General features: G+C 41.0%; 1 protein-coding gene across 2 annotated transcripts; it reads left to right on the forward strand.

Annotated features, from left to right (window-relative positions):
• On the forward strand, positions 1 to 26818 carry mink1 (misshapen-like kinase 1). Of its 2 annotated transcripts, XM_080483825.1 has the most exons (31): positions 1 to 1401; positions 6669 to 6734; positions 7163 to 7345; positions 7428 to 7538; positions 7632 to 7722; positions 7818 to 7948; positions 8036 to 8090; positions 10986 to 11064; positions 12147 to 12322; positions 12441 to 12510; positions 12609 to 12819; positions 15469 to 15576; positions 16181 to 16267; positions 17867 to 18043; positions 18133 to 18303; positions 18719 to 18877; positions 19006 to 19085; positions 19201 to 19304; positions 19399 to 19490; positions 20063 to 20214; positions 20371 to 20488; positions 21929 to 22045; positions 22295 to 22406; positions 22499 to 22648; positions 23333 to 23476; positions 24311 to 24445; positions 24580 to 24680; positions 24791 to 24940; positions 25022 to 25181; positions 25269 to 25408; positions 26123 to 26818. In XM_080483825.1, exons 1-31 carry the CDS (start codon positions 1345 to 1347, stop codon positions 26204 to 26206), a joined length of 3771 nt encoding a protein of 1256 aa, XP_080339951.1. In that variant the 5' UTR covers positions 1 to 1344; the 3' UTR covers positions 26207 to 26818. The 2 variants fall into 2 exon arrangements, with proteins under 2 accessions (XP_080339951.1, XP_080339952.1); XM_080483826.1 differs by lacking the exon at positions 16181 to 16267 and having other exon boundaries at positions 26123 to 26358.
• Positions 26819 to 27274: the final 456 nt, after the last annotated feature.

Genomic DNA, 27274 nt, shown 5'->3' on the forward strand with positions numbered 1-27274 from the left:
AGTTCGGCCCCGCAAGACTACATGAAGGCAGGCTGGGAGTGGGAGGGAGGGAGGAGGACTTGGGAAGCAAAACATGGCGAAATAACAAGTTTGGCTGTGCTCCGCAGTTAGAAAGTGCACCGTGCCTTGCAACAGCAGCCGCAGCAGCCGCAGCAGCAGCAGCAGCGTCGGACTACATTTTACAAGTTCGTCAGATTTGGACGCCGGAGAACGAAAAGCGACGCTTAACTTTTAACAGCGTCGAGTGCACCACTTTACGGCGGCGTTGGCGAGAGCGTACAGTGCCTGTCTGTCCGCCCGTGTTCCCCCCCCCCCCCCCCGGAAGGTTGGCCGTGCTAGGCGCGACTGTCAACTCGGAAAATGGATGAAGAAGGAAAGTTTATTGTGTTAGGGACTGTTTAGCCCGCTAGCCTAGCCTAGCCGCGTTAGCTCCGCTGTTGACGCGAGGCGAACCGCGCGCACCTGACGCGGTGTTCGGCGAGCTGCTCGCTCCGCCACAGATCCAGGAATATCTAAGTCGTATTAACAAGTTTGGCAACTGCGGCGCCGCGGGAAGGCGTATTTTAATAAGAGATATCTGTTTTAATTCCACCTCGCTGGTGTTCTGTGGAGATTTTTTTTTTCCCCCCCGGGCTCGGTATGGCAGCCTGACAACTCGGTTCTTCGGTTCTGGTGCGGTGCGGACGGACCCGGACGCCATCACATCAGACGTTGCGCCCTCCTTTAAAAAAAACTGAGACGTTCATGTGATTTTTTTTTTTTTTTTTTAAATACTTTGTCAACCTAGCCGTTAATGTTACAGCAGCAACAAAAAAAAAAATCCTCAGTTTCTTTCCTGATCATCACAATTATATCACGGACAAATTAGCGGGGATGTTGTCGAGCGGCGGAGACGCGGCGTCTTGTCAAAATGAAAGCAGCAAGGTGTCCAACAACAGTGGAGGTGCACCGCAGCTAAAACCTCACAGTTGTTAGATCGCTCCCGATGGCCGGCCGACGACGACGTTGACAGTTTGTTGAAATATCCCGATTCAAGCCGAGAGACTTGCGGTCAGATATTTCAGTTTAAAAACAACTGCGGGTAACATTCGAGCAGTCGGCCGGAGTTGACGCGAGCTAGCTGGGTGCGTCTGCGGCTCAATCTGCGATGTATCCGCTCATCTGAGTGTTGCCGTGTTGTGTTGCCTCGCTGGACTCGACCACCACCTTGCTGCGTTTTGTTTTTCCGAGACAGATTGCCCAAAAAAAAAAAAAAAAAGGGGGGCCACTTTACCCTCACCCCTCCTGAAAGTACTTCTTGTCAAATAAGTGGCTAACTTGTTAGCCTCTTAAGTTTCGCCAGCTATGTCTGAAAACGCCCCCACACGAAGCCTGGATGACATCGACCTCGCAGCTCTCAGGGTGAGTATCATTACGATTATTACAAGATATGCAACTGCACGTAATTCGTGAGAGATTTGTGCCAGACGGACTCATTGGATGTTATGTCGGGTTGTCTCTTGACACGAGCGCCACAGCTTTTAACACCCACGCAACAAAGTTGAGGTGGGAGAAACACTCCCTGGCCTTGTGTGTTTACAGTTTCTCGTGTCCATCAGACGAAAGAAGGAACAAGGTCTCAACGTTTCGTCTTTGAATGTGTTGCTGCTTTTGTTTCGTGAGCTGTCACTTGATTTCACGTCTTCTTGCTGTTTAGTTCCAATCAGAAACACCACGTTCGCCATCTTGGCCCATTGAATTAAAACTGTTTTTGATAATGTACATGCGGCTGTCATTCATAACATATCTGTGATGTTACAAGTGCTTTCGCAAGGGAAAAAAAACCCCATCTCTCCTTGTGTGCAGTATCTGATTAGTAATGAGTCTTCATTTTGATATATCCTTTAGTTGTAAGTGAGGTGACCCAACAGGTGTGTGTTGACACACCCATCTCGGCAATCTAAACAAGTACTTAAGTTAATGCTTGAAAAAAAATCACAGCTTCCTCTTACAAGTTAAGCCATGGATTTAAAATATGGGTGTTGTTTATATTCTATATTAGGTCAACTCTTGTGTTGTTGCTTAGCCGGATCTAAAAGGGTATGGAATAGCACCACTCCAACACAGAGAAATCCTGATTCATGTATAACAGGTGTGATTGTTTATGTAAGAATGTTGTAGTAATCATTGGTAGATTGGGTTCTGTCAAATTCTCTCAAAGTATCTGTATAATTTATTTATCGATGAGCACAAGTTTTACTGTGATCACTGTTTATATTTTCATCTCCACTTTGGAGGGTCATGGCAAGATCTTCAAACACTGATAGAAATAGATCAAGAAAAATATATAGGTATTCCCACCCCTCATTGTTTTTAACCCCACCCCATATTATGAACCATGGAGGAGCCACATTGCCACACAAAAATTAAATCAATCAATAAAAATGAATAACTGGAAAATGGAAAATATTGGAGGGATATTTAAAAGAGAAGGAAAAAGTACCAGTTTTTGTTTGCTCAATCTGTTGGTAAAGTCTGTAAAGACTTAAAATATATCAGGAAAGGTTGCCGTTTTTCAAAAAACAAAAATTCTCAAAGTATTTAGTAGTTTTAGAGCAACGCTTTGCCATGTTCATGTGGCTTAATGGAAACCCGGGGCAGTTTACGCAGCTGCCAAGTTTTTATTTGTAGTTGAACTTTGCAGAAGGTTTGTCACTGAAATACGTCTCATATTAGAAACATTGCACTAAGTGCAAATGCTCATTTTATGTTATATCAATTTACAGGCACTTCTAAATAAGTAAGTTGTGAAAATCTATTGTTTTCTCAGTTATCTGCAACATATAAATGTAAAAGATTTTTTAGCATGGGGAAAATAAAGTTGTGATCGAGACAACTGGATTATCGTAACATTTTGAGTTGCAGTATTTTTTTCAAAACCTGAAAAAATGACAGTTTTTGTTTGAATTAAATTGAGAAATGGGAATGAATAAGCTTTACTTTGTATAGTAAAATGTAGAAAGGGAGTTTGGGGTATTACTTTTAAATTTGAACTCTGTAAATAAGATCCATTTACCTCTATTTCAAATTCATTTAAAATCTTCTCAGTGAGCCAAATCCGGAGGCTAGTATCTTGATATTGTTATGAAGTATTAAAACTCTCCCTTGGAGTTGTGAATTGTAAACCAACAAAAGTAATATTTACAATCGGTGTAAGTCATTACACACTGTTTATTCTTAATCTATTCCAAATGTGTTATATGTATTTTCTTCATTTGTTTTGAATATTCTAAATGAAGCGTTGTTTACTAGCTAGCATTCTTTTGTTCGTTGTGGCATTGCAACACATATCAAACCTTAACGTTAACAAAGTGATGGGATAGTGTGAAACTATTGGATAAACATCACCCACTTGTGTTGTTTTGCAGTTTGTACTTGAGAAAACAACTTTATGAAAGCATGGAGTTTTTAAAGTTCTTGTGTAAGAAAGAAAAAAATAATGCTGCTTACTTACAGAATTTGTTAGAAATGCTACTTAGTGAAGAAGTAGTCGAGCGTTACATAAGTTTGATGTCTCATCAACACTGGTTTTTACTGCCAACAGAGCTCAAGGTAAAATCAAACCACACACACACTGATTGATTACAGGTGACTTGAATTACATTTCAACTCTCTCAGCTCAAGGCCAAAATCAGTGGTTCTTAGACTTTTTATCGTGTGCACCATCTGAGAAAATACCCAGCTCTCCAAGTACAGTATCACCATTATGGCTGACCTGAACATATAGTAGTCTATGTTTACCCTATTAGCCATGGACTTATTACTTGTATACCTGTTTTTAAAAAAAATATTTTTATATGCTTTATATTTTTTCATTCTGTTCTGTAGTATTTTCATAATGTTAGATTTTTTTCAAATACATTTATGTAGGATTTTCCCCCGCGTACCACTAGAGGGTACGAGTACCACCGTTTGAGAATTGTGGCTCTGAGTGTTTCTTTGACCAAAGTGATTCACTGGAGCCTGGTCTTGATGATGCGGTTCACCTCTGGTGAAACTAGAATGGACACTCTGTAGAGCGCGTACCATCGCCAACGCCACATTTCTTTGAGGAGCCGAGTTAGCAGTGCGAGCACGTTGGCCGTTATCTCATATTGATGCGAAGATCAATAATAACAACATCACTGTGTGAAACACTGAGTGGGGGCACACAGATAAACCACTACCCGAGTTAATGCGCTCACACCCGTGTTTCTGGAGACTTGTCTTACCGAGATATTAGCTGCAAGCTCCACAGCGGGGTTAGCAGTGTGCTAACAGACGGCTAACGGCAGCTTCCTTGCTGCAACCCTGACTGACGGCTCACCGCGGACCTCCACTGTGTCCACAACGGAGGAAATATCTAACCTCTCCAAGAGCTGATCGATCTGAAAATCTAATCAATTGGTCCTTCGATGATGACAAAACATCCCTGAAAAGTTCATTCAAATGGGGTTAATAGTTTTTGCGAAAAGTTGGTAAAATACACGCAGACAAAAACAACCTTTGCCCCAACTTTCGGTGGCAAAGGTAATAGCCATCGCCTGTTCAACAGATTGTGTTGTTTTACCCTCATAGAATAACAGTGTGTCAATATGATTATTTAAGCACTTTTATTTAGCCTAAATCACAATATAGCATTGTTTTTTTTTAAAGTTTGGTTAAGTTCTTTGGTTTCAAATACTGAATACTGCTGAGCAACGCAGCAGCTTTCTTAAAATAAAATTCCTTATCTTTTGTTACATAAGAGAAGTTTTAACACCCTATGTAAGCGTGAGAAACACTTGTTGGACTTTAATAGTTAAGCGTAAACACCACTCCCAAAACTGACAAAATAGAAGTGAAATGGCGAACCAAATTTGTCTTGTCATGTTATTGTTACTTCCTGTTGTAATTATTACTTCACATACTTTCCAGTCTAAAAGCATTTACCCACAAAATTATACTGGAAAAATGTTACTGTTGACAATAGTAGCCGCTGTGTAACCACGGATCGGGCCACTCATTTTTTTTTTTTGCGAGGCTTATCACAGCTTGACATTTTGGCTAATTGATTGTTTCGCTTTACAAAGTTCCCCATCATTATATCGAGCTTTTCTTTTATTACCATGCTATCATTATGTTCGCATTAAGTATCGGAGTTATGTTTTAAGCAGGGAGATTCCTCCGAGAATTTCTGTGTGGTTTTACTGCTATTTTGACTGGGTATTTTTTGCAGTCTTTGCAGACAGTTTATTTGTCTCCGTGCTCCTCTTTGTACCTAACTGTACATTTCCCCCTCTATTGCCTCATTCCTCTCATCCCACTCTGTGCTGGACGTGGGTGAATCCACCCACTCTTATCACTACATTATTCCCTTCCATACCATTTTTCTATTGCCTCCTCTTTTACGTCATGGCTCCTTGTCTTTTTCTGTTCCTGTACGTACCATGCTTCAAAACCTTTATGGTATATTCATGCTGTTTTAGGAGTTGTGTGCATTTACATCAGATGTGTGGTCAGTTCTACAGCTGAAGCTTTCCTAAGTGTATATATATGCTGTTTTCCACTTTAATTCCATATTCTAAAGAAAAATATTTTCCTCCTTGTTAAATGTAGAAAAGCCATCATTGGAAGTGGATGAAAGCAGGATAGGTCATGGTGTACATTCTAAACCCAAAGCAGCAGACTCACCACCCACACATCTTCTTAAAGCCATATTGAAATTACATGAAAGTGGAACTGCTAGTCATTTTTCCCTTGTCTCTTGGGGAGGGGGTTGCATAATTGAGTCAAAGCAACCTACTCCTCATTATTAGTGTCAGTGGAAAATGTGTCCATGGCACAGAAACATTAAATGAACGAATCAAGAAGAGGCTGGGGTTGTGTCCATGCTGTCAGAATTCATCTTTGTGTGTGTAACCTAGTATCAATATCAAGTGAATCTGTGTGTCTGCTTCTTCCATGTGAAGTTTTGTGGGTGGTTTTGAGTGGGCAGCGAAGAAGATTGGGCTTAACTGTGGAAATAAAATACTGGATTTAAATAGGCTTTAGTGGTTCTAATGAATGATTTCAGAGCTGTGTGTGTTTATGTGACTGTACTCCTGACAGATCGTACAGAGCCGCAACTTTGCTCACTCAAAAGTTTAACAATCTCTAAAATTATGACCGAAAATCACCTTAAATGATCTTGGCCTTGCGAGCGCTGCAGCAGTGTTTGTTTTGAGACGTGTTTTGTTTTAGCCTTTGTGCAAATATAACTGCAGGCTCACATCAGCAGCTACTGGAACAGGTGCGTTTTGTAGTATTTTAGTATATAAAGGTGGCACTGCACTGAAGAAGCATGAGCTTAACAACATGAAATATAACCTCCATGCCGCGTCGGCATTGAAGTGTAAATGTGGCGGATCCAACAAAGAACAAAGTGAGCGTCACCCACTTAAAAGCAAAAATAAGTATGGTGTGCTTTCAGTGCTGCCATTGTAATTATGCATTATTCACTGAATTGGGGATCAGTTTATTGAACAGCATTTTCAGTATGGAGACTTCTTGTATATGAAATGCTGAATTAATGCAACTTACTGATGCACAACTAATGAATTTTTTGGTTTGACTGACTCTGCACTGTCCACATGTTGGATAACAAATAAATCTGCTGCTGTCTCCCACAGGATCCCGCAGGGATCTTTGAGCTGGTCGAGGTTGTTGGCAATGGGACATATGGACAGGTGTACAAGGTGAGCCATGATGCCTATTAAATCTGAGTATAAACTGTTTTCTACTGATCAGTGCAGCATTTCCAACTTCTATTCTCAAATTTGACACGTCTGAACAAGTCGGAATCTAAGAAACCCGTTTATAGTCCCGCTCTTTGTTAAATTAACATGACTACTGAACATTTATCAGATTCCAGCTGATTTAGCATACTGCTATGTCAGTAAAAAATTTTAGTTGTCAGGCTGATAACTATAAACTGTATTGACAAAGAGATAAGAGACTCAACTGGAAGAAAATGTAAAATAAGAACAGCAAAGTGATGTGAAAAAAAAGCAATTAGTCTCAGTTTGATGAGTGAAAATTAAAGAGTTTTGGAAACATTGAGTCTGTGGTTATTTTTAAACGCTACTGGTAGCTGTAGTAATGAACCTACTTGTTCCTAAATCAGGGCCGTCATGTGAAGACTGGCCAGCTGGCTGCCATTAAGGTGATGGATGTTACAGAGGAGGAAGAAGAGGAGATCAAAGCAGAAATTAACATGCTGAAAAAATACAGCCACCATCGCAACATTGCCACATATTATGGTGCCTTTGTCAAGAAGAGTCCACCAGGACATGATGACCAGCTTTGGGTGAGTCGACCTTTTGCACCTAACCTCAAGGTTTTCCTACGGAATTGATGCGTTTAACAAGTTTGTATTTTATCGTGCATAGTTGGTGATGGAGTTCTGTGGAGCTGGATCAGTGACAGACCTGGTTAAAAACACAAAAGGCAGCTCTCTGAAGGAGGACTGGATTGCCTACATCTGCAGAGAGATCCTGAGGGTGAGAAGTCATTGTAACACCAGATAAAAACAGGCGTCCAATGGTGGTCACTACCTATTGACCAATGTAGGCTTTTTTTTTTTCTGTGAACAGGGTCTTTCTCACCTCCACGCCCACAAAGTAATCCACAGAGACATTAAGGGCCAGAATGTGCTGCTAACAGAGAATGCAGAGGTCAAACTTGGTAAGTCAAATCTTTGAAAATGTGCATGACTGAAATAAATCCACTGTATCGTATCCTTTGCGGTTCAAACTCCTTCTGGTTCTTTTTTTCCACAGTTGATTTTGGAGTGAGTGCTCAGCTGGACAGGACTGTTGGTCGTCGAAACACCTTCATCGGCACGCCCTACTGGATGGCGCCTGAGGTTATTGCCTGTGACGAGAACCCCGACTCCACCTATGATTACAGGGTAACAGAATCAGCACTTTTATGTGCAGGAACAGTGCTGTGGGAACATGAATAGTGCACTGACTCGCCCACCCCGTGTGTTTCACAGAGCGATATCTGGTCTTTGGGGATCACAGCCATTGAGATGGCGGAGGGAGCTCCTCGTAAGTATCTGCACTTTACGTACCTGTTCCACCGGTTTTCCGGTGACTCATGCACTTTTATGTACTAGATATCGGGCCGTTTCTCATCGTTCCAAAGCCAATTCTAAAAGACTTCATGAATGAGCCTGTCCTGCATGTGCGCCATGCTTGTCTGTGCCTTCAGATGGACAGCTGACTCACTGTAATCAAGGTAGTGTAGTCGTGAGCTGGCAGTTGGCCTGTGGAGGCTGTTTGTTCAGATCTCTGTAGTGTGGTTAGCAGGAAGATCTGTCTGCCTGGAGATTTGGTGTGAAACCAAAGAAAATTACACAAGCGCTAAGGAGTTTGGTAAATAATGTCTGAACTGGGCTATTGGGCTCTGTGTGCTGCTGCATTTGACCAGTCGCTCATTTACACCATGGAAAGCGATGCATGTGCAGTCTGACACTAAAATGTAGGTTTCATGTCACATTAAATCTTAGTTTAAGGCCTTTTTTTGTAATCACGATTAAGTGACATTGAAGTTCCATGACATGAATATTACGAGAAGTCAAATCCGAATCAACATAAGAAGGTAATTGTAGACTCTTCTGTTGAAAAACACAAGCATATTCAGCTTTTGGGTGAAATTTGCAGATGAACCTAAGATGCACTCTGACCTTTAAAGGTGAACTTAATGTGACTTTCTCTAAACTTTTGAATCCACATATCTAACTGTTCAGTGTTTCAGTACTCAACTTGCTGTTTGATGACAGCAAAATCCACGACGGGTGTTTAATGCATGAATGAGCCAATACATTTTCTGGTTAAGTTAGAATTGGTACACACACACTGGAAGAGTCACAGAAAGACAAAGAAGTGGACGTCCTTTGGCCACGTCCTACATTGATGGCCGCTTCATGGTGAACAGTACTCTGCTTGAGATGAGGAAGTCACTATTGCATGCTTCTACTTACATGGTCTACTTTCATGATACAATATCACCGTAGCACTAACTTTTTCCATTTTCAATGAATTTCACCTGAAAGCCAAATATACTTAACGTTTTGTGAGTAGTGTTTGAGTGTATGCATCCAAACAAGGTATATTTAGCTATTGCATGTCTGGAGAGAAATTTTAAAGTGTGGAGTAGAGTTTACTATTCAAACGAAATGTGTACTATGGCCACTTAAAAACACCTTCTAAAATGTTTTCTCTTTTCACATTACCAATGGCAACTGCATGAAGCTTCTACAGATTATGTTGCTGCTGCTGCTGCTGCTGTGAATGACATAAGGGATGCAGGCCGACTCTCGAGCTGGTGTTGATGTACCGTTATAAATTATGCAGTGTGTGCTTACTCACTCCCTCAGTCTGATGACTGAAATATGTTTTCTACTTAAAAACTTGCAGTATTCCTTTAGATAAGACTGTGGCATTGACCATTTGTCAGTACACTTATTAGTTGATGAAAAGAAAATATGAATGAATGAATGTAGTGTGAGGGGTTTCTTAAGAAATGCAATATTTTATCTGTAAAGAGCAAAACAACGATTTACGATTTTCAAATATTTATGTACATGCCAATATGAAATATCTGGTATTGTTGGACATCTCCGTGCCGGCACTCTTTAATTTAATTTGATTTAATCATTAGCTAGTTGACATGTGCAAAATCATTGCATTATTAGAGGAAATGCAAGTGTTTTAAGTAGTTTTCTAACGATCAATAATGCTGTTATCTGAACCACGTCACATTGTTTACATGGTCACTTATACGGTCCTGATAACACCACAAATTACATCATGGTTGGACTTTTTTCATGTAAACAGGCCACAGTATAATGGTCATGGATATTTGGTAATGTATTGATTTCCACACCTGTCTGGTGTTAGGATGAACTAACTTGTGGGGATTTGGCACTTGTTCAATATTTTTTCAAATAGCACTTGTAGGTTACTTTCGACAATTTTTTTTACATGCAATTAAATATAAAATAAGAATACTAAAATAACCACTTGTTAGGAGTAGTTATATTCCACACAGTTTTTTTTATAATTTAGTTTACCAATTTTAATTAGTGAATTTAGTCAAATAATCCCCTAAAAGTTCACAACAGATTCCAGAGGATTCATTGTGTTACAAGAGTATGTCACACATGCCAGTGGCCATATTGTGATATGCTTAGTTGTTGTGGAACACTTAAATTGTTAATCATCTTCTACTTTGTAAGCAAGCATGCGCTCTAAAAATACGAGCTGTCTGTACAATGAATGTAAGAGCCGTCCTTTTGAACAATCAGTTTAGTTTATCAGCTGAAGGCCAAAAGTTCACTCCAGGTGTCTGATAAATAATTTAGTGAGAGCGCAGTTTGTAACTCTGTGGACTAAATCCTGTAATCCAACAAGCTATTGATGGAACCGGAAATAACCCATCAGTGGGGGATCCGTTCATTCTTTTAAATGGATGCATGTTGTATGAAGCACACGTATGTATAAATGATTCCCACTGTGTCTAAATGTGGCACTTGAAATGCAGCAGTGAAATTAGCCCCCCGCCTTTGGCAGTCTCAGTCACGTTGCATATGTCCAAAAGACTGTGTTACAAAAGCCTATTTACTGTGAGACTGAAGCTAACCAGTCAGGTTTAGCTACCTACCTACGCTGGGAACACAATGACTCACAGTCCTTGCTCTTACATTCAGTGTAACAATAAGCCTGAGGCACCAGGAAAGATTGGATAACAGCAGCTCTATCCATGTTTGAGGATGCAAGAAACATGCAATGGTGGCTAGTATTATTACAAACTACCCTGTGTGGAAATCAGGAATATTTTATTGAACATTACATTTTCACTGATGTGCAGTTTTTTTGTCTTGTGGCTCTCGGCATGCTCAGTGAGACTACTGACCATCATGATGTCTTTTATTTCTGTAGCCTTGTGTGACATGCATCCGATGAGGGCCCTGTTTCTGATTCCCAGGAATCCTCCTCCAAAACTTAAGTCTAAAAAATGGTAAGTTAGCACCTGTACTGTACTGTACTGCACTTCCTGCAGTGCATTAAGTCACCTTTTCTGTCTATGCTGGCTCATTGTTTTTCCATTTTAATTACAGATCATTATTTGTCACTAGGAAATGGATAAACCCATTGACACATTTATATGTATCGTGATTTAACAATGGTGGGAAGAAGCTGCTTCACTGGACAGTGGTCATAATCAGATGACCCATTTGCATGAGATGTAGTTCACCTAAATGTATACTGCAGTGAAAAAACAATCAAGCAAACCGCATATAAAGCACACTTAATGCGCAGCACTGGATGGAAACAAAGCTGATTGCATCAGAAGTTGCAGGGAACTGTTGCACATATGCTTCAGGATGCTTTAGGGCCATATGAGGTAGAACTGTGACTCACTCGAATGAAAAAGTTTGAAATGTCACTGCATTATCAAAACGTCAAAACAGGCTCATAGAATTTCACATATTTCTCCTACTTTGACTTTCTGCTCTTATCTTTTTCCTACGACTTACTGTGAGTCTCACAGCAATGTCTGCGTTCGCCTTTTACAATTCGACAAATTGCACCGTATTGACTACATTATTAACCTCATGCAGACAGTATTTGTTGCACTGCTATTGTAGTTCATTAAAATGTACTTTAGAACGGGCACGTTTAGTTCACTAAGATCAGAAGTATTTCTCCAGTTTGCTTATGTACCGTTGTTTACTCTCTTGTAACATATAGTAGCTACTTTGCCAGTTGACTCATTTTTGTCAATATATTGTAGAACTAAATGGGTTTTTTAATTGTCACAGAAACGAGTATGAACTAAACAAGCTTTATTTATTCTTGTTCACACTTGTAGAACATATCTTGTTTTGTTTTTTTAAAAACGGTGAAGAGTGTGAAAGTTGCTAAGATACACTTTGTTCCACTTGAGTCCTTGCTTTTATATCAACAATTTAGACTATAATGGCTCTGTTGTTAAGTGTGCTCTGCCTCCATGCCGTCCTGCTTTCGCTATTCTCTCTCTCTCTCTCTCTCTCTCTCTGTGTTGAACCTTATCGTGCTCCAACATACCCTTCTTACCAGGTCCAAGAAATTTATTGACTTTATCGAAGGCTGCCTTGTGAAGACATATCCCAGCCGGCCGTCCACGGAGCAGCTGCTCAAGCACTCTTTCATCAGGGACCAGCCCACTGAACGTCAGGTCCGAATTCAACTCAAAGATCATATTGATCGCACGCGCAAGAAGAGGGGGGAGAAAGGTAAGTGAGATGCATTGAGCTCCGAAGAGTGCAACACATTACATTGACACCTGTGGACTCTTAAGTCGGTGGACCGCAGTACAGTATTTTGACTTGTCTCTTCTAATTTTTCTTGTAGAAGAGACTGAGTATGAATACAGTGGCAGCGATGAAGAGGATGAAAATCGCAGTGATGACAGAGAGTCGAGGTGCTTGCTGCTTGTCACATACATACAAGTTGGATGAAGTTGACTTGAATAACGCGTGTAATTTGTTTTTTTTCTATTGGTTTAATTTTGGTTGTTAGTTCAATACTCAACGTTCCCGGTGAGTCCACCCTGAGACGCGACTTCCAGCGCCTGCAGCAGGAGAACAAAGAGCGCTCCGAGGCTCACAAGAGGCAGCAGGCCCAACTGGCGGCTCAGCGCCGAGACCCCGAGGAACACAAGAGACAACTGCTGCATGACCGGCAGAAACGCATTGAAGAGCAGAAGGAACAGCGGCGCAGACTTGAAGAGGTAAGAGATGCTTTTTCAAGGAAAAATGTTTGTTAAAAACTTTGAAAGATTAAGCATAGCGAATGTGCTGCCATGTTATTTCCATTCTTGGTCCATCGTCTTGATTTCTCAAGACTGCAGTAAATCTCTGCTGCGAGATGCATCCGCTCCTACCACACTTTGTCCTTCCAATGAACTTTCCATGAATCTGCTTGAATCCAACTCTGAACATCCTGTCTTTTCAGCAATGATCTTCCCTGACTTATCCTCCTTGTAAAGGCTGTCACATAACAACTGTTGACTCAGCAGTTGTCCTTGTGTTTATTGTTGTATGTGATGAACCTGACCAAAAGAGCCTCAGCGTTTTCGCTGTGCAAATAGTGATTGATATTAGATTTAAGTTTATGTGCATTTAAGATGAAGGTGATGCAGCAGCTGTTTTGACAGCGTTGGTATATTACTTCCTTACCTCTATGCTTGTTGGTTCAAGGCTTTAACTTCATACATATCCCAGACCAACCTCAAAGCTTAAAACATTGCTTAATGCTCTCCTGTCAAATGTTGTTAAATCCTTGTTTTTTATTTTTATTTACTTCGTCCCAACCTTTTCACATATTCTAACGTTATGTCTCTTTTTCTTTTTTTAGCTTTTTGTAGTTTTTTTTTAGCACAATCATGACATTTTGGTTTTGGTAATAGATGTACTACTGATAAATAATGATGGTCATCTCATAAATATTTGTTTAAGAAAGATTAGTTTGAGCCAAATTAATTATTGACAACGTTTCACTTTTAAATGAAATGCCTCCGATGCTTTCTTAGTCTGATGATGAAACCAAAGTGACGTGACTCATGATAATGTCAGTTACTGTGTGAACCTCGAAATTTTAAACTCCTTTTTCTTAATGTTCTATTTTATCTCGATCATAATAAATGAAAAACAAACAATGCAATGAAAATAGAAAGTTAACACGCTTGAAAAGGAGTAAGAAGCATAAGCTTATTCCGTTATACCCCTTCTCCAGACAGTCTGTTTGCATTCTGAGATTTTTTTCTTTCTCTTTCAACAAATCACACACACTCAAACATTCCTGTGTTTTATCAACATATTTTGTTTTTATCTTATTCTAACAGATCTTGACATTAAGAACAAAACATGATACTTTATACTTTCTGCTTTCAGAACTGACCTGTCTTTGTGTTTTCATTGGCAAACTGTGATATAAATGTTTCGAGCAAAACTCAAAAATGAAAATATGTTGTCCGACACTGCTTTAGTTCATGTTGCTCTATTGACCCAATATGTTCATTTTTGTCCTCTGTTATAAATGCACAGCGTTTATGCCATTTGTTGTTTTCAACATATTATCCAACATATATTACAAATACTGATTGACTTTACCAGGCTGGGTTTCTTTAATTAAATGTACACACCAACAATTTAAATAGGAGAAGAAAGTTTAAACTCCACGGAGCACAGGGCTTTATTTATGTAGCCTCAAACGAGATGTTTAGTTTTTATGAAGTTTGTAAAATGCCTGACTAACTTGGGTTGTGGTATAGTATTGAAGGAATATGTAAATGAGAGAATTGTTTGAGGGGGGCGAGATATTCGGTGTCTTTTTTATTTCTCTTATGTCTTTGGATTTGCTTATGAACGCCTTAAACAAACTCTGAAATTGTATCCCGTATGTTGAGGTGGCGATTTTAACTTGTGAATCTCAATGCATACTTTTTGAATGTCCATCCACCTGTTATAAACTGTGAAATTAGATACTCACATTAACAATAGCGTGTAAAAACCAATGACAATGATAAAATGTTGATTTCATATTTAAATTACCGCATGAAATTTGATAGCTTTCTTAACATATGTTACTTTCATCAAAATATCTTCTTATACTTAATTTTGCACGTTCGCTTGTCTGACATATATACAAGAGAACATATTGTTTTAATGATTCGGCAGCTCACAAAAGATTTAGCTGTACACATCCCAAAAAACACACATCTACATGTAATCTTCTTTTCCGAGCATCTAAATGTGCTCTGATGTAGACATATTGTACAAAGTTTATGTCACGTAGTGTGAGACATTGCGTGTGTGCTACATATGTTGTTGTCTCCGGCAGACATACCTGCATAATCTGGCTAAATAATGGGCTGCTCACAAAGTGTCAGCTACTCTGAAATCTATGAGGAGTTATGTGGGATTTGAACGAGGCACACATAATTGCACTCATATTGCTATTGTTGCTATTGTGCAGCACTGGTGAAGTCATTGACTGCAGTAATGTTGCACCACCCTAATGTTTCTCCACCGAGTCATCTACCTCATTCAGCATTTTAGTCCAACAACATCGGAGTGGAAAGGACGGTTTTGTTTCACTGCAAAATCTGCTTTGGCAGTTAGTTACACTACCATTCCCAAAAAAAAAAAGGCTCTTTGTAGCTAAATCAGGGCAATGCATTGATTTGGATGCAATAGGTCTGTGTATATCTGTGAGAATGACTCACAGACTCTATTCTCTGCCCTGCACTACTACTCCCCTCCATTCCATTTGTTTAGCTCTTTTGAAAGGGAGACTTGGCTTATAAGCGGCCTGATTCCGCGGTGCAACAACAGCCTCTATGCTCATTTCTCTTTTTCCTGTCACCCTTCTCTCCCAGCAACAAAGAAAAGAGCGAGAGATGGTGAGGCAGCAAGAAAAAGGTCCCCATCGGAGACTCGACGATATGAGACGGGAGGAAGATAGAAGGCTGGCAGAGAGGGAGCAGGTAACCAACCACAGGAGACGTGGCGCTGCACTCAGCCAATCAGTGTGGAGTGTGGGCGTGTCCTCCAGCAACACTGTGCAAGTTGCTCTGGTGGTGAAATTCCATGAGTGGGTTGCCATAGCAGCAAGAGTCTAAATTAGTGTATTTACTCAGAGATGAGTTTTCTGTGGGTGAGCTCTCTGCGTCTCTTATGCTGCGTTTCCAGTCTACCTTCAGTAACACAGGAGTCTGGCATAGAGCACAGTCGCCTTGCACTGCAAACCATGGCTTTAATGTCAATCCGGTGTCCTGCAAAATTGTAATTATTTCAAATCTAACAACTGATCACAATATTGGTGAAGTGGTCTAAAATAATATTGCTATAAGTTACATTTTTCCTGCATTAACCTCTATGGTGGTTAGTTATAAACAGCAGTGATGATTTAATTTCTCACATTAGATCTGAGAATAACGGATTTTGATTTGCACAACATGCATTTTCTATTACTGAAAAGATGTTGCATAACTCTTATCTGCTTCTGTCCTCTACACATCCTCTCCATCAACTTCATTTTCTCCTTTATCACCTCTTTGCTGATCCTCTTTTTCTCCTTACCTTCCTCAGGAGTTTATCAGACACAAGTTAGAAGAAGAGCAGCGACAGCTAGAAATCCTTCAGCAGCAGTTGCTTCAGGAGCAGGCGCTGCTCATGGTATCGAGATGTTCCTACTCCTTCATCATGCCATATTTTCACTGCAGAGATTTTCATGTCCACCTACTGGTTATAAAACCAAAAGCACAAGACAGGGATCAAACAGTGCCGATGTGTTTCAGCATTCTCCGTCTCAAAAGCATGCAGTGACCCAGATTTGTGCACCAATTTCCGACAGTTTTCAGTAAATAAGTATATTGATGGATAGAATCGCCACACTCCTGGCGTCTTTGTTTTAGCTTTGTCCTGTGGAGCGTAGGAGTTGCTGTCATCAGGATTGAACTCTTTGTTCCTGTTTTGCAGAGGGAGAGCTAACCCAGTTCTATCTGCAAGACACTGTTGATGTTTTTACCATACCCTTTCTAGATTACAAGCACACAAAAATTATTTGTGCATGCATGTGCATGCCTCATGTGCCCATGCCATAGTTTTAAAGGTTCGTGGTATAATTGGCACAAACGATCTGTGCTACAAGCGAGTATGTGCTTAGACACCAATCTTACTCTAGTGTTGCCTTGGAGCTCAGTGTTGGTTTTTCCAGATGCATCCATTTTGTAAAAGGTTTTAGCCGACTCATATTTAGAAATTTCTTTTTCAATTTTTAATCACAATAACTGATGTGATGCCATGATCTTGGCATTACCTTTGCCTACTATCTCAAATAAACAAGAATCTGGCAATCTTAAGGAAATTCAACATTATTACTTGTCAGAAATCTTTAGAACAGAGCTGAGCTGTTGTACTAGAACACATTGCATGTGTATTTGATGTTGTGTGAATATGTATGTAGAGTGATCGATGTAGTGTAAAAGAAAACATTTCAAACTTCATTTTTAAAATGAGTTATGTATGGGCATTTCAAAAATAAATCAATGGTAACTATCTTAAAAATGATAAATGTAAAGATCACTTCCACTTGCCAGTGTAACTTTAATTTCATCGTCATTGACCGTTGTGAGCACAGTCATAAAATCAGACCTGGATTCTGTTAGAGACAGATGGTTAATTATTACATAGCTTTATGCCTGAGTGGCTTCATGGCTTTGAAAATCAATATAAATTGTGCTGAAGAGTGAATGATTAGGGTCATAAATGTAGAGTCCAGCTCGTAATATGTCAATGTGAAGTTATGAAGATTTGTATTGTGGTGACTCACCTTTGAAAATCTTTTCCAATATTCAAAACCTTGATTTCTCTTGTTTCTTGTTTTCATGTGAATGTAAAGGGCATCTAAAGGCTCAGACCCATTCTTACAACCCACAATGAAAAGCCAATAAGTCAACTGACTCAGTTTTCCACTGTCTGTTTAATATACAGCACAAAAAGGTTTAGTACAGACATGATCGATATTCTTTTCATGTGGGCTGGTAATTGACTGCCATCTCAAAATAGGCGTGCAAAAGCACGATAAAGCCCAAAGCATTTATTATCTTAGTGGTTGACGGCAGCATTGGCGAGCTGATAAAACACCTCTGCCGGTTGTTCAAGTAAAAGCAAACTGTGTGTTTACTGTGTGTTTAGTTATTACCTGCCTGAACTGTGTGCTGGATCCAGCCTGATGCAAGCACAATGTTGACCGCATTGTTTTTCAATACTCAGGAGTATAAGCGCAAGCAGCTTGAGGAGCAGCGACAGTCGGAGCGCCTGCAGAGACAGCTGCAGCAGGAGCATGCCTACCTGGTTTCTCTGCAACAGCAGCAGCAGGATAAGAAGCCCCAGCTTTATCATTACAACAAAAATCTGGAACCCAACAACAAACCAACTTGGGCCCGAGAGGTAATGGTCTCGCCCTCGTTTGAAGCATCACATAGTAGAGTCAAGTGTTTGGGTGTTAGAGTAAACACTTCCCGCACTGTTTACCCCAGGTGGAGGAGCGAAGTAAGCTGAACAGACAAGGTTCCCCTAAAATCTGCACCACAGTCTCTGACACTGCCATCCAGTCCCGCTCCGACTCCATCAGCCAGTCTGGGGTGGTCCAGTCTGCACAGACCCCACCCATGCAAAGACCAGTTGAACCCCAAGGGGGGCAAAGCAAGGTGGGTGTTTCCTGAGCTTGTAGCAAGTTTTTGTTCAAACCTTGTACAAAAACAGGAGGAGATACAGCTGCTGAAGCCTTTCTGTCCCCGATTCTTTAGCTGCTTTACTCTCAATTATTTGCGCCACTTTATTCATGCCTTTTCCCTCTTCTTTTCTCTCCTTCCTCTTTCCATTCATTCATTATCATATTGTTAACAAAACTACATATCTTGCATCCTCCGGCCTGCTTCTCGACTGCCTTGTGCACCCTTCCTTCCACTCGACTGCTCCTCCTCCCTCCTGGTGTGCTGCTCCTGTCCCCTGCAGTTCCAGATGGCTCACTTGGTTCCACTGAAGCCTTATGCTGCTCCTGTCCCTCGATCTCAGTCCCTCTGTGACCAGCCCACTAAGAACATGTCCGCCTTCCCCACCCAGGATCCCTCCCTCACACCCACACCCCGCCCCATCCACTCTAGAGAGCTGGTGCGACAGAATTCAGACCCAACTTCCGAAACCCCCGGACCGCAGGGACTTCAGATGCGAGAGGACCGTGGGCCCTGGATCCGCTTGCCAGATGTAGAACTCCCACCCAAGGTAAAATCCAGTGGCCAGCTTTTGACTCGGCAGCATGTGAACAACCCAGAAGTTACTTTTAGTTGATCCGCATTGGCGTCTTTGCAAACTATTGCTATACAAAAGAAAATCATGTTCACTTTTTCCAGATTCCCCAAAGGACAGCCTCTATTGCCACAGCTCTCAACACCAACCTGACCTCCGGTATAAGGCATCCAGTAAGAGCCAGGTACTAAAGACAGCCAAACACTTTGATCAGATATGTCCATACAATACTGCCTTGAAAGAATAGTGGTAACTCGTAATGACAGCTTGAGGATAACACATTTGTATCCACATGGCAGCAATCCAGATCTCAGCCGCAATGATCGCTGGGAGAGAGGAGACAGCGTGAGCATCATATCCAATCTGCCCCAGACGGGTTCTCTAGAGAGACACCGCATCCTCAGTGAGTCCTTGCCTTCCTCATGGTGTTTCTTAGCGCTCTGTCTTCACAGTAATTCTAATAATCATAACTCCACTTTTTCCATGCTAATTTTCAGGTTCCTCCAAAATGGATTCGCCCATGTTGTCTCATGACAGTCGACATAAGCCAGGGGAGTCTCGAACCTCCTCCCGTCCCGGCCGCCCTGCTGTAAGTGGTTTTTATGGGCGTTCGCCCTCTCTTAAACACTGAATACAACCTCGGTGAGCTGGTGTATGCCAAAGTTAAAACTTAAGCACTAACTGGCTGTACTTATTCGTGGTTTCATAATAGACGCATTTGTTTTGTAAATGAACTTAAAACAGTCTAATTGTAGGAGTTACACTCACAATAATGTGACACTTCAGGCATTTCTGCTTTCATTTTTCTCTTCTTCTCGAATCCCTGTGCTTGACTTTATCCCAAAATGTGCAGAGTTACAAGAGAGCTATAGGGGAGGTTAGTATCACTGTGTTTTCCTGTATTGTGCCAAGCTTGATGTTGATGCATGAGTTCGCATTTAACGTCTGTGTAGTGATATTTACTCAATGGCATGCATTACTCTTTGCTCATCTAATAAATAATGTTTTATCACTGAGCAAAGTACCTTTTTTGTTTACAAAGGCCTATTTATGTGTATGCTTGCTGCTCCTGAGTTCTGTGACGGTTCCTCACTGTAACATTTGGGTAACCCAGCTGCATTGGAACGTTTGAAAATGTGCCCGCATTTTATGTGTGCGCAGGACCATGGCCTCTATGCTAAGGAGCGTGCTGAGGAGCCGCCGAGGCCCCCGGTGAAGGCCAACGATTACTCCTCTTCATCAGAGAGCAGTGAGAGCAGTGAAGAAAGCGAGAGTGGCGAGGGGCCAGAGGAGGAAGAAAGCCCCACAGATCGGTAACAAACACCAGCGTTTACTGATAATTCAACAAAATTTGTTTTTATTTATTAAGTTAGTCAACTGTCTTCCAAGCTATGTGACTCTGCTCAGTCGCTCCCATTATAAAACTTGCATTTTTATCTAATTTTGCCCCGCTCCCTTTTTGGTTTCAGTCACAGGGACGCAGACACTGATTCAGTCAACACCATGGTGGTACATGAAGATGAGGGTGAGGGAGGAGAGGGAGAACAAGCTGGAGGCTACGGGGACCAGACCATGCTGGTGCAGAGAGTGAGTCATCTGTATATGTAATGTTGCTTAAAATGCATTGTGGTTTCAAGGAGAAATCGGCACAAAACATGACATGGAATATTATGAAGCTGAGGGACGAGGGCACTTTGTGTGCGTGTGTGTGCGACATTGTGTTTTTTTCCTGCTGAAGTACAAAATGTCTCTAATGGCATAAACATGTGAGATAACTAAAACATCAGTAATGACCGATTCAACCAGCACTCATTTAATGCTAAAAACCTTTTATTGGAGATTTCGCCAGTGTCTAATAAGCAGTCGGACAGAGATGAATCAGCAGCAGCACACATATAAGACCGAACTGTAATAAGCTATTTAATGTTGTGTTTTGGACTATCACATTTTAATCCATACATTTGGTTTGTTTTAGTTACTTTTGTTTAAATTGTACAGTGATGTTGCTGCTGTCTTGACCAGACCCTGTTTGAAAAGGTTTTTGATCCGAATGAGACTCACCCATCCTCCATCTTCTTTCCTGCAGTCTAGTCACAGTAGCAATATGGAGAGCAACTTATCCTAGACTTCCCCGCCCTCCTCAAATTGTTTTTAGCTTCTCTTTGGAGGATCCCGTGTTGCTTCAGACCACCCGAGAGATTTAATCTGTCCTGCAGGTCCAGGGCTGACCCTCGGGCCTCCTCCCAGTTCGCTGTGCCTGGTTGACTTCTAATGCGAACTGACCAGAGGGCATCCTAATCAGACGCCCCAACAACCTCAATTGGCTCCTCTCATTTAGCCAAAGCAGCTCAGCTTTGAGTCTCTCCTGCATGGTTGAGCTCCTCGTTCTGTCCCCAAGAGAGAGGCCCGTCACTCTGCAAAGAAAGTCTTTTTATCCATGATCACCTTTTTTTTTTTTTTCCAGTCATAAGTGAGAATGGAGATTTAGATTGACTGGTAAACGTAGAGCTTAGCTCCATCTTCACCACAACAGTCCATTGTAGCGATCGCATTACTGTGTCTGTGTGCCCGAACCAATGGGACTTACCTTGTTAAATAAAAGCTCAATCAAAGAATAGCAAAAATTTGAAATCAGCTTGTGAATCTAAATAAAAGAACTTCAACATTTGCAGCTATTTTTGTTACATGCAGCATCCTTATCATCATCTTCATCATCATCACAAGTGGTTACATGACTCATTGTTGAGAAGTGGTATTTTCTTTAAAAACACATTTTTTGTTGCTTAATATGATTTCCTGTAAAAACAACTTCATAAAAACATTTTGGTAGCAACTTTGTCTCAATAATTAGGTTCTGTTACCACAAGAATTGGAAAATAAACGGAACCTAAAGTTGTATTTTTTTCCCCCCCGAGTTTTGCTCTCAGCCGGGAGATTTATGCATCAGATTGACCTGAATCTAAATATATCACATCATTATGTAATATGATCTCCCATGTGTGTCTGTGTTTTTGTTTCACCTGAAAGACCCCAGAGAAGCGAAGCCATAATGGATACACAAATTTGCCAGATGTGGTGCAGCCCTCTCACTCCCCCACTGATTCAGCCACTCACTCGTCTCCTGGGAAGGACTCTGTTTATGACGTAAGTTTCACTGATGCTAAGTTTATCAGTCCTGAATTTCTGGTTTATTTATACGTGTTCCATATTTGCCACCATGTTGGCCATGAAGTCTCCCCAGCGCATTATAAATATCAATAGTCAGTGTATCACGGTGTTAATTATGAACTTTTTTTTTTTAAAGCCAGTTTTATCCTCAAATAATTTTTGCTCTTTTTGTTGACTTGAAGCATGTCCCACTGTCTAATTCCTGCATCATCTCTGCTTTCCCAGTATCAGTCCCGAGGTTTGGTCAAGGCGTCCGGCAAGTCTTCCTTTACCACTTTTGTGGATCTGGGCATGTACCAGACACCAGGAGGTACAGGCGATAGCATGTCCCTCAGTGGTGAGTCAGACTTCCTGAACATTAATGTAAAGGAAAGGCTGTGATTTCATACAGAAAAAAGATTGTGACAGTTGTAGTGTCTCCACACACAGGCTCCAGGTTTGAGCAGCTGAAGATGGAGGTGAGGAAAGGCTCCATGGTGAACGTCAATCCCACCAACACACGTCCCCCAACTGACACACCCGAGATCCGCAAATACAAGAAGAGGTTCAACTCGGAGATCCTGTGTGCTGCGCTTTGGGGTGAGAGCAGACCCACTACTTAATGGCTCCGCAAAGTAAATCTAAAATGGAAAGCTCTCTGTAATAGTGGGTGCATCTCGTGTGAAATGGTTTGCGCTGGAGTCTATGTTGATTAGTGAAATCATTCAAAACACAGGATTTGCCTCAGTTTCAAAATGTTTGAACCGTTCGAATGTCCACTCGAGAGGGCTTTTGGTGAAGGATTGTGACCAAGATTAAAAACGCGTATCTTTGAAATGTGGAGATATTTGAGATTTAGTGTTGATGGTACCCTTTTTGTCATAGTGTAGCATTGATGCATTTCCACGGGGAAAAGATGTCGACTTCAAAGCACATTTTTTAGAAAAGAATCTCCTTAAATGTCATAATTTGCCAACATGATCACTGTGATCTTGAAGGAGGAACAAATTGCTCTTCTGATGTGTTTCCTGTGAAAAGACATCTTTATGACAAGGTTTGTCCTTTCAAGAAGTAAAAGAGAAAATTGAATGATGTGGTTTTTTGTTTTTTTTTAACACTTGTCCTCAAAACAAAGTGATTATCTTGGTGGCAGGGTTTTCTCACAATATACGGCGTTAACCGCTCACAGGTATATCGGCAATGTACTTTTAGAGGTTAAACAATATTTTGATGCATTTATGAAATGTACATAAGCTGAGTGGACCTGTTTGTGTGTGTCTCCAGGTGTGAACCTGTTGGTTGGCACCGAGAACGGTTTGAAGCTGCTGGACCGTAGTGGTCAGGGCAAAGTTTACCCCCTCATCAACTCCCGCAGATTCCAACAGATGGACGTCCTGGAGGGCCTCAACCTGCTCATCACCATATCAGGTGAGAACGGCGGCTCGTTGCTGACTCGCTTCTCACTACAGACAGTTGAAGCTGTTTTGAGCTATTTGTGCTTTTGGCACACGACCACTCTTTATAATCGAAGTCCAATGACCGGGTGCCAAATATGTGCTGATAGTTTCATAGTAATAGTTTTGCTTGCACTTTGACTTGGCACGAGGAACATGCGGTACCTCTCTCATTCGCTTCCTCTGTCCTCTTTCCTCGCCCCGCATATCTAAGGGCTTTGTTTTGGTTATTTTGGAAAAGCTCCGTTACCTACAATTGTGTACCGAGCTGTTATCAAGGCAATTGGTTTTACTTAAGTTACATTTTAAAGGTTTTCCTCTTGAAAAATATCACTTCATATACAATTTTGTATCAAGAGAACACTGAAACCTTTTTTTTTTATTCCACAATTATTTAACATGACTTTTTTTTTTCTGCGACTCTAACACATCTGATGTAATTCATTTAACAAAGTGTTTGTGCCTTTGAGTGCTTGATGGCAGTGTTGGTGATCTACGCTCTACTGACTAGTCTCTTGTTGAATTCATTAAAACAAAATAAAAGTTGAACAAGCAAATTGAAAAGTAATCAACTGATTATTAGTAATTGAGGAACTGTTTGTCAATAAATGGATAAGGACACGTGTTCTAACTATAAAGTCTACTTTTTTCTTTATTCTCCTGTATTTTGTTATTTCTTAGTAATAAGTCATTAACTTACTATTTTTATACTGTCTACACATAAGAGATCTTTTCAATCTCACTATAAATGCAAATAAAGACTTTATTGTCGAGTCATTATTAATTAACCTCTGTGTTTGTCCATAAGGCAAGAAAAACAAGGTGCGTGTGTACTACCTGGCGTGGCTGAGGAACAAGATCCTCCACAATGACCCCGAGGTGGAAAAGAAGCAGGGCTGGACCACCGTGGGGGAGATGGAGGGCTGCGTGCACTACAAAGTGGGTGAGTAACCGATGATAGCTTTTTATTACCACGGTCTATTCCCCTCCAGATGAATTCAGATTAAGGCATTCGGCTGAGTAAATTATTAATGTCAAGCGTCTAATGTCACATGGCCTTGTGGTTGTTCTGTCTAGTGAAATATGAGAGGATCAAGTTCCTGGTGATTGCTTTGAAGAATGCAGTGGAAGTGTATGCTTGGGCACCCAAGCCTTATCACAAATTCATGGCCTTCAAGGTAAGTCTCCCGTTTCCTCTGAGCTGGATTAGTTATGTGATATCAGTTGGCCAGACGAGACGATTTCTATTCTCACACTCGGCCTCCAAACCCCCCTCGATCTCTTTCAGTCCTTTGCAGACCTTCCACACAGGCCTGTGCTGGTTGACCTGACAGTGGAGGAAGGGCAGAGGTTGAAGGTCATCTACGGCTCATGTGCAGGCTTCCACGCTATTGACGTGGACTCTGGAAACAACTATGACATTTACATCCCCGTTCATGTAAGTGTCGCTGCTGTCGAGCAGCAGTTTTTTTTTTGTCCATTTAAACCTTAGAAGACTTTTCTTTTTCTCTCCCAACAGATCCAGAGCCACGTGACCCCGCATGCCATCGTATTCCTGCCCAGTTCAGACGGTATGGAGATGCTGCTGTGCTATGAGGACGAGGGCGTTTACGTCAACACCTACGGTCGCATCATCAAGGACGTCGTCCTGCAGTGGGGCGAGATGCCCACCTCTGTCGGTACGCTTCAAATCGAAACCCGTGGACATGCATTTAATCGTTTGTATTGGAACCTGACGTTTACTTACATTACACTGTGCTCTGCAGCTCATATCTGCTCTAATCAGATCATGGGTTGGGGAGAAAAGGCTATTGAGATCCGCTCCGTGGAGACGGGCCACTTAGACGGTGTGTTCATGCACAAAAGGGCTCAGCGACTGAAGTTCCTGTGTGAGAGAAACGATAAGGTAAGAAAGCAGAAGCTTGAATGTAAATAACAACGTCGCAAAGCTTAATGACAGAAGTGTTCTCGCTAAGAGCTGGAAAAAATGAAGGTCTACTCCTAAATGTTACTGTGGAATATGAAGCTGCTCCGCTTAACAAAGCCGAAAGTCTTTAAGGGAAAGAAGTAGCCAGGATCTGTGAACAAATCTTTATAAAGACGACCTTCAATCTTACCAAATAATGTAGGAAATGCGTGTTGGGGTGCTTCTGTGCTGGAAGTTATTTACTACACTGTCTTGATTTCTTGGTCCCTTAACTGCAGTAACTACAAGACATTATTTAGAAGCGATTTTCTGCACGAAAACCAAAAGATTAGTTGAAAAAGCAGTTTTATCTTTATGTCAATAATTCTAAATTGACTGTATTTTATGAATTGGATTGTTTTTTCGAAAACGAAAAACTGAAAAAACAATTGTGGATCCAGACTGTGCTCGACCACTCAGCGCTGTAACTCTGTTCAGTACAGAACCGTCTGAGTTTTGTCTTCGCACCATGACTCTGCTTCCAGATTTAGTGAATCAAAGGGAAAATGTGTCTCATTCCTTTTTGCTCCCGTAGAATCATGAATCAGGTGTGATCTGTCCTATTATTATTATTATTATTTAAAAAAAAATTTTATTATTTTTTTTTTTAAAGGAAACAAATACACATGTTTTTGTGCTTGTGCTGTCCCTCAGGTGTTTTTTGCGTCTGTGCGGTCTGGAGGCAGCAGCCAGGTTTACTTCATGACCTTGAACAGAAACTGCATCATGAACTGGTGAAGGAACAGCTGCTGCGGTCAGTGTGAGGAACCCCGCAGGGTTCAGCAAAGGAAGTGCATCCCAAATATTCTCGCACTTACGCATGCACACAAACGTGAACATCACTCTCCCCTCTCTCTCTCTCTCTCTCTCTCCAGTTCACACTCAAACACTTGCGCTCGGTAATCACACACACACACACACACACACACACACACACACACACACACACTAAATTTATTCCAGCCTACACTCCTTAAGATACAGTTTTGGTTGACGCCCCCCTGGTAACACCCTCTTTTTGGAATCGTCATGAAACGTTGATGAAGAGCTTCAAATGTTAATACCATCTATTGATTTGTACTGTATATATATATACTCTGGGCTTGATTTCCTTTATTTGGTGAACTTGTGTTCAGTCGTAACTGTTTAGTTCCTGATCGTGTCGTATGTTAACATTCCTTGATGGTTCTTCAAGTACATTTATGAGAAGGCGCTATTTACCAATACTGTATGTCAAAACGAAGCTGTAAATAGACGGCGCCTGACACCGAGCTCTGAATCATTTCCATTCCTCTTCTAGAGTCGCTGTTCACAGGCGACATCAGACAATAAAATGCTGGAATACCTGTGTGTATCGCTCGTGAGCCCCAATTGTTCAGGGGCTCTGATGGTTTCAGAGAGGCTTAAAGAAGGTTTTAGTACTTCATCATTACAAAGGTACATCAAGGGCAAAGTAGCTATTTTGAATAGTTTTCAACATTTAGAGTAGACATACCAGAAGACTTCCTTTTTCTATTTCTTTTTATTTTTTATTTTTTGCCTGAGTGACACTTGACATTGCAACTCTTAATCACAGCAAGCAAGCCTCAAAAAAGCAAAACGCGTTTTGGTTTATTCTGAAATGAAAATGTCGGATCAAATCTACAGTGATCAAAAACAATTAATCTCTTGCTTAGCCTTTTTGTTTTTCAAATTTTTTTTTTTTAAATCGTTCAAGTGAAACCATTGTTTTGTCTCATCGGGCTTGTATCTAAACTTTGTTTTCATGGATTTACAAACTCCACAAATTTGAATATTTATCTGTAG

Source organism: Lipophrys pholis (genome assembly GCF_963383615.2).
Source record: "Lipophrys pholis genome assembly, chromosome: 16".
Lineage (NCBI taxonomy): Eukaryota > Metazoa > Chordata > Actinopteri > Blenniiformes > Blenniidae > Lipophrys > Lipophrys pholis.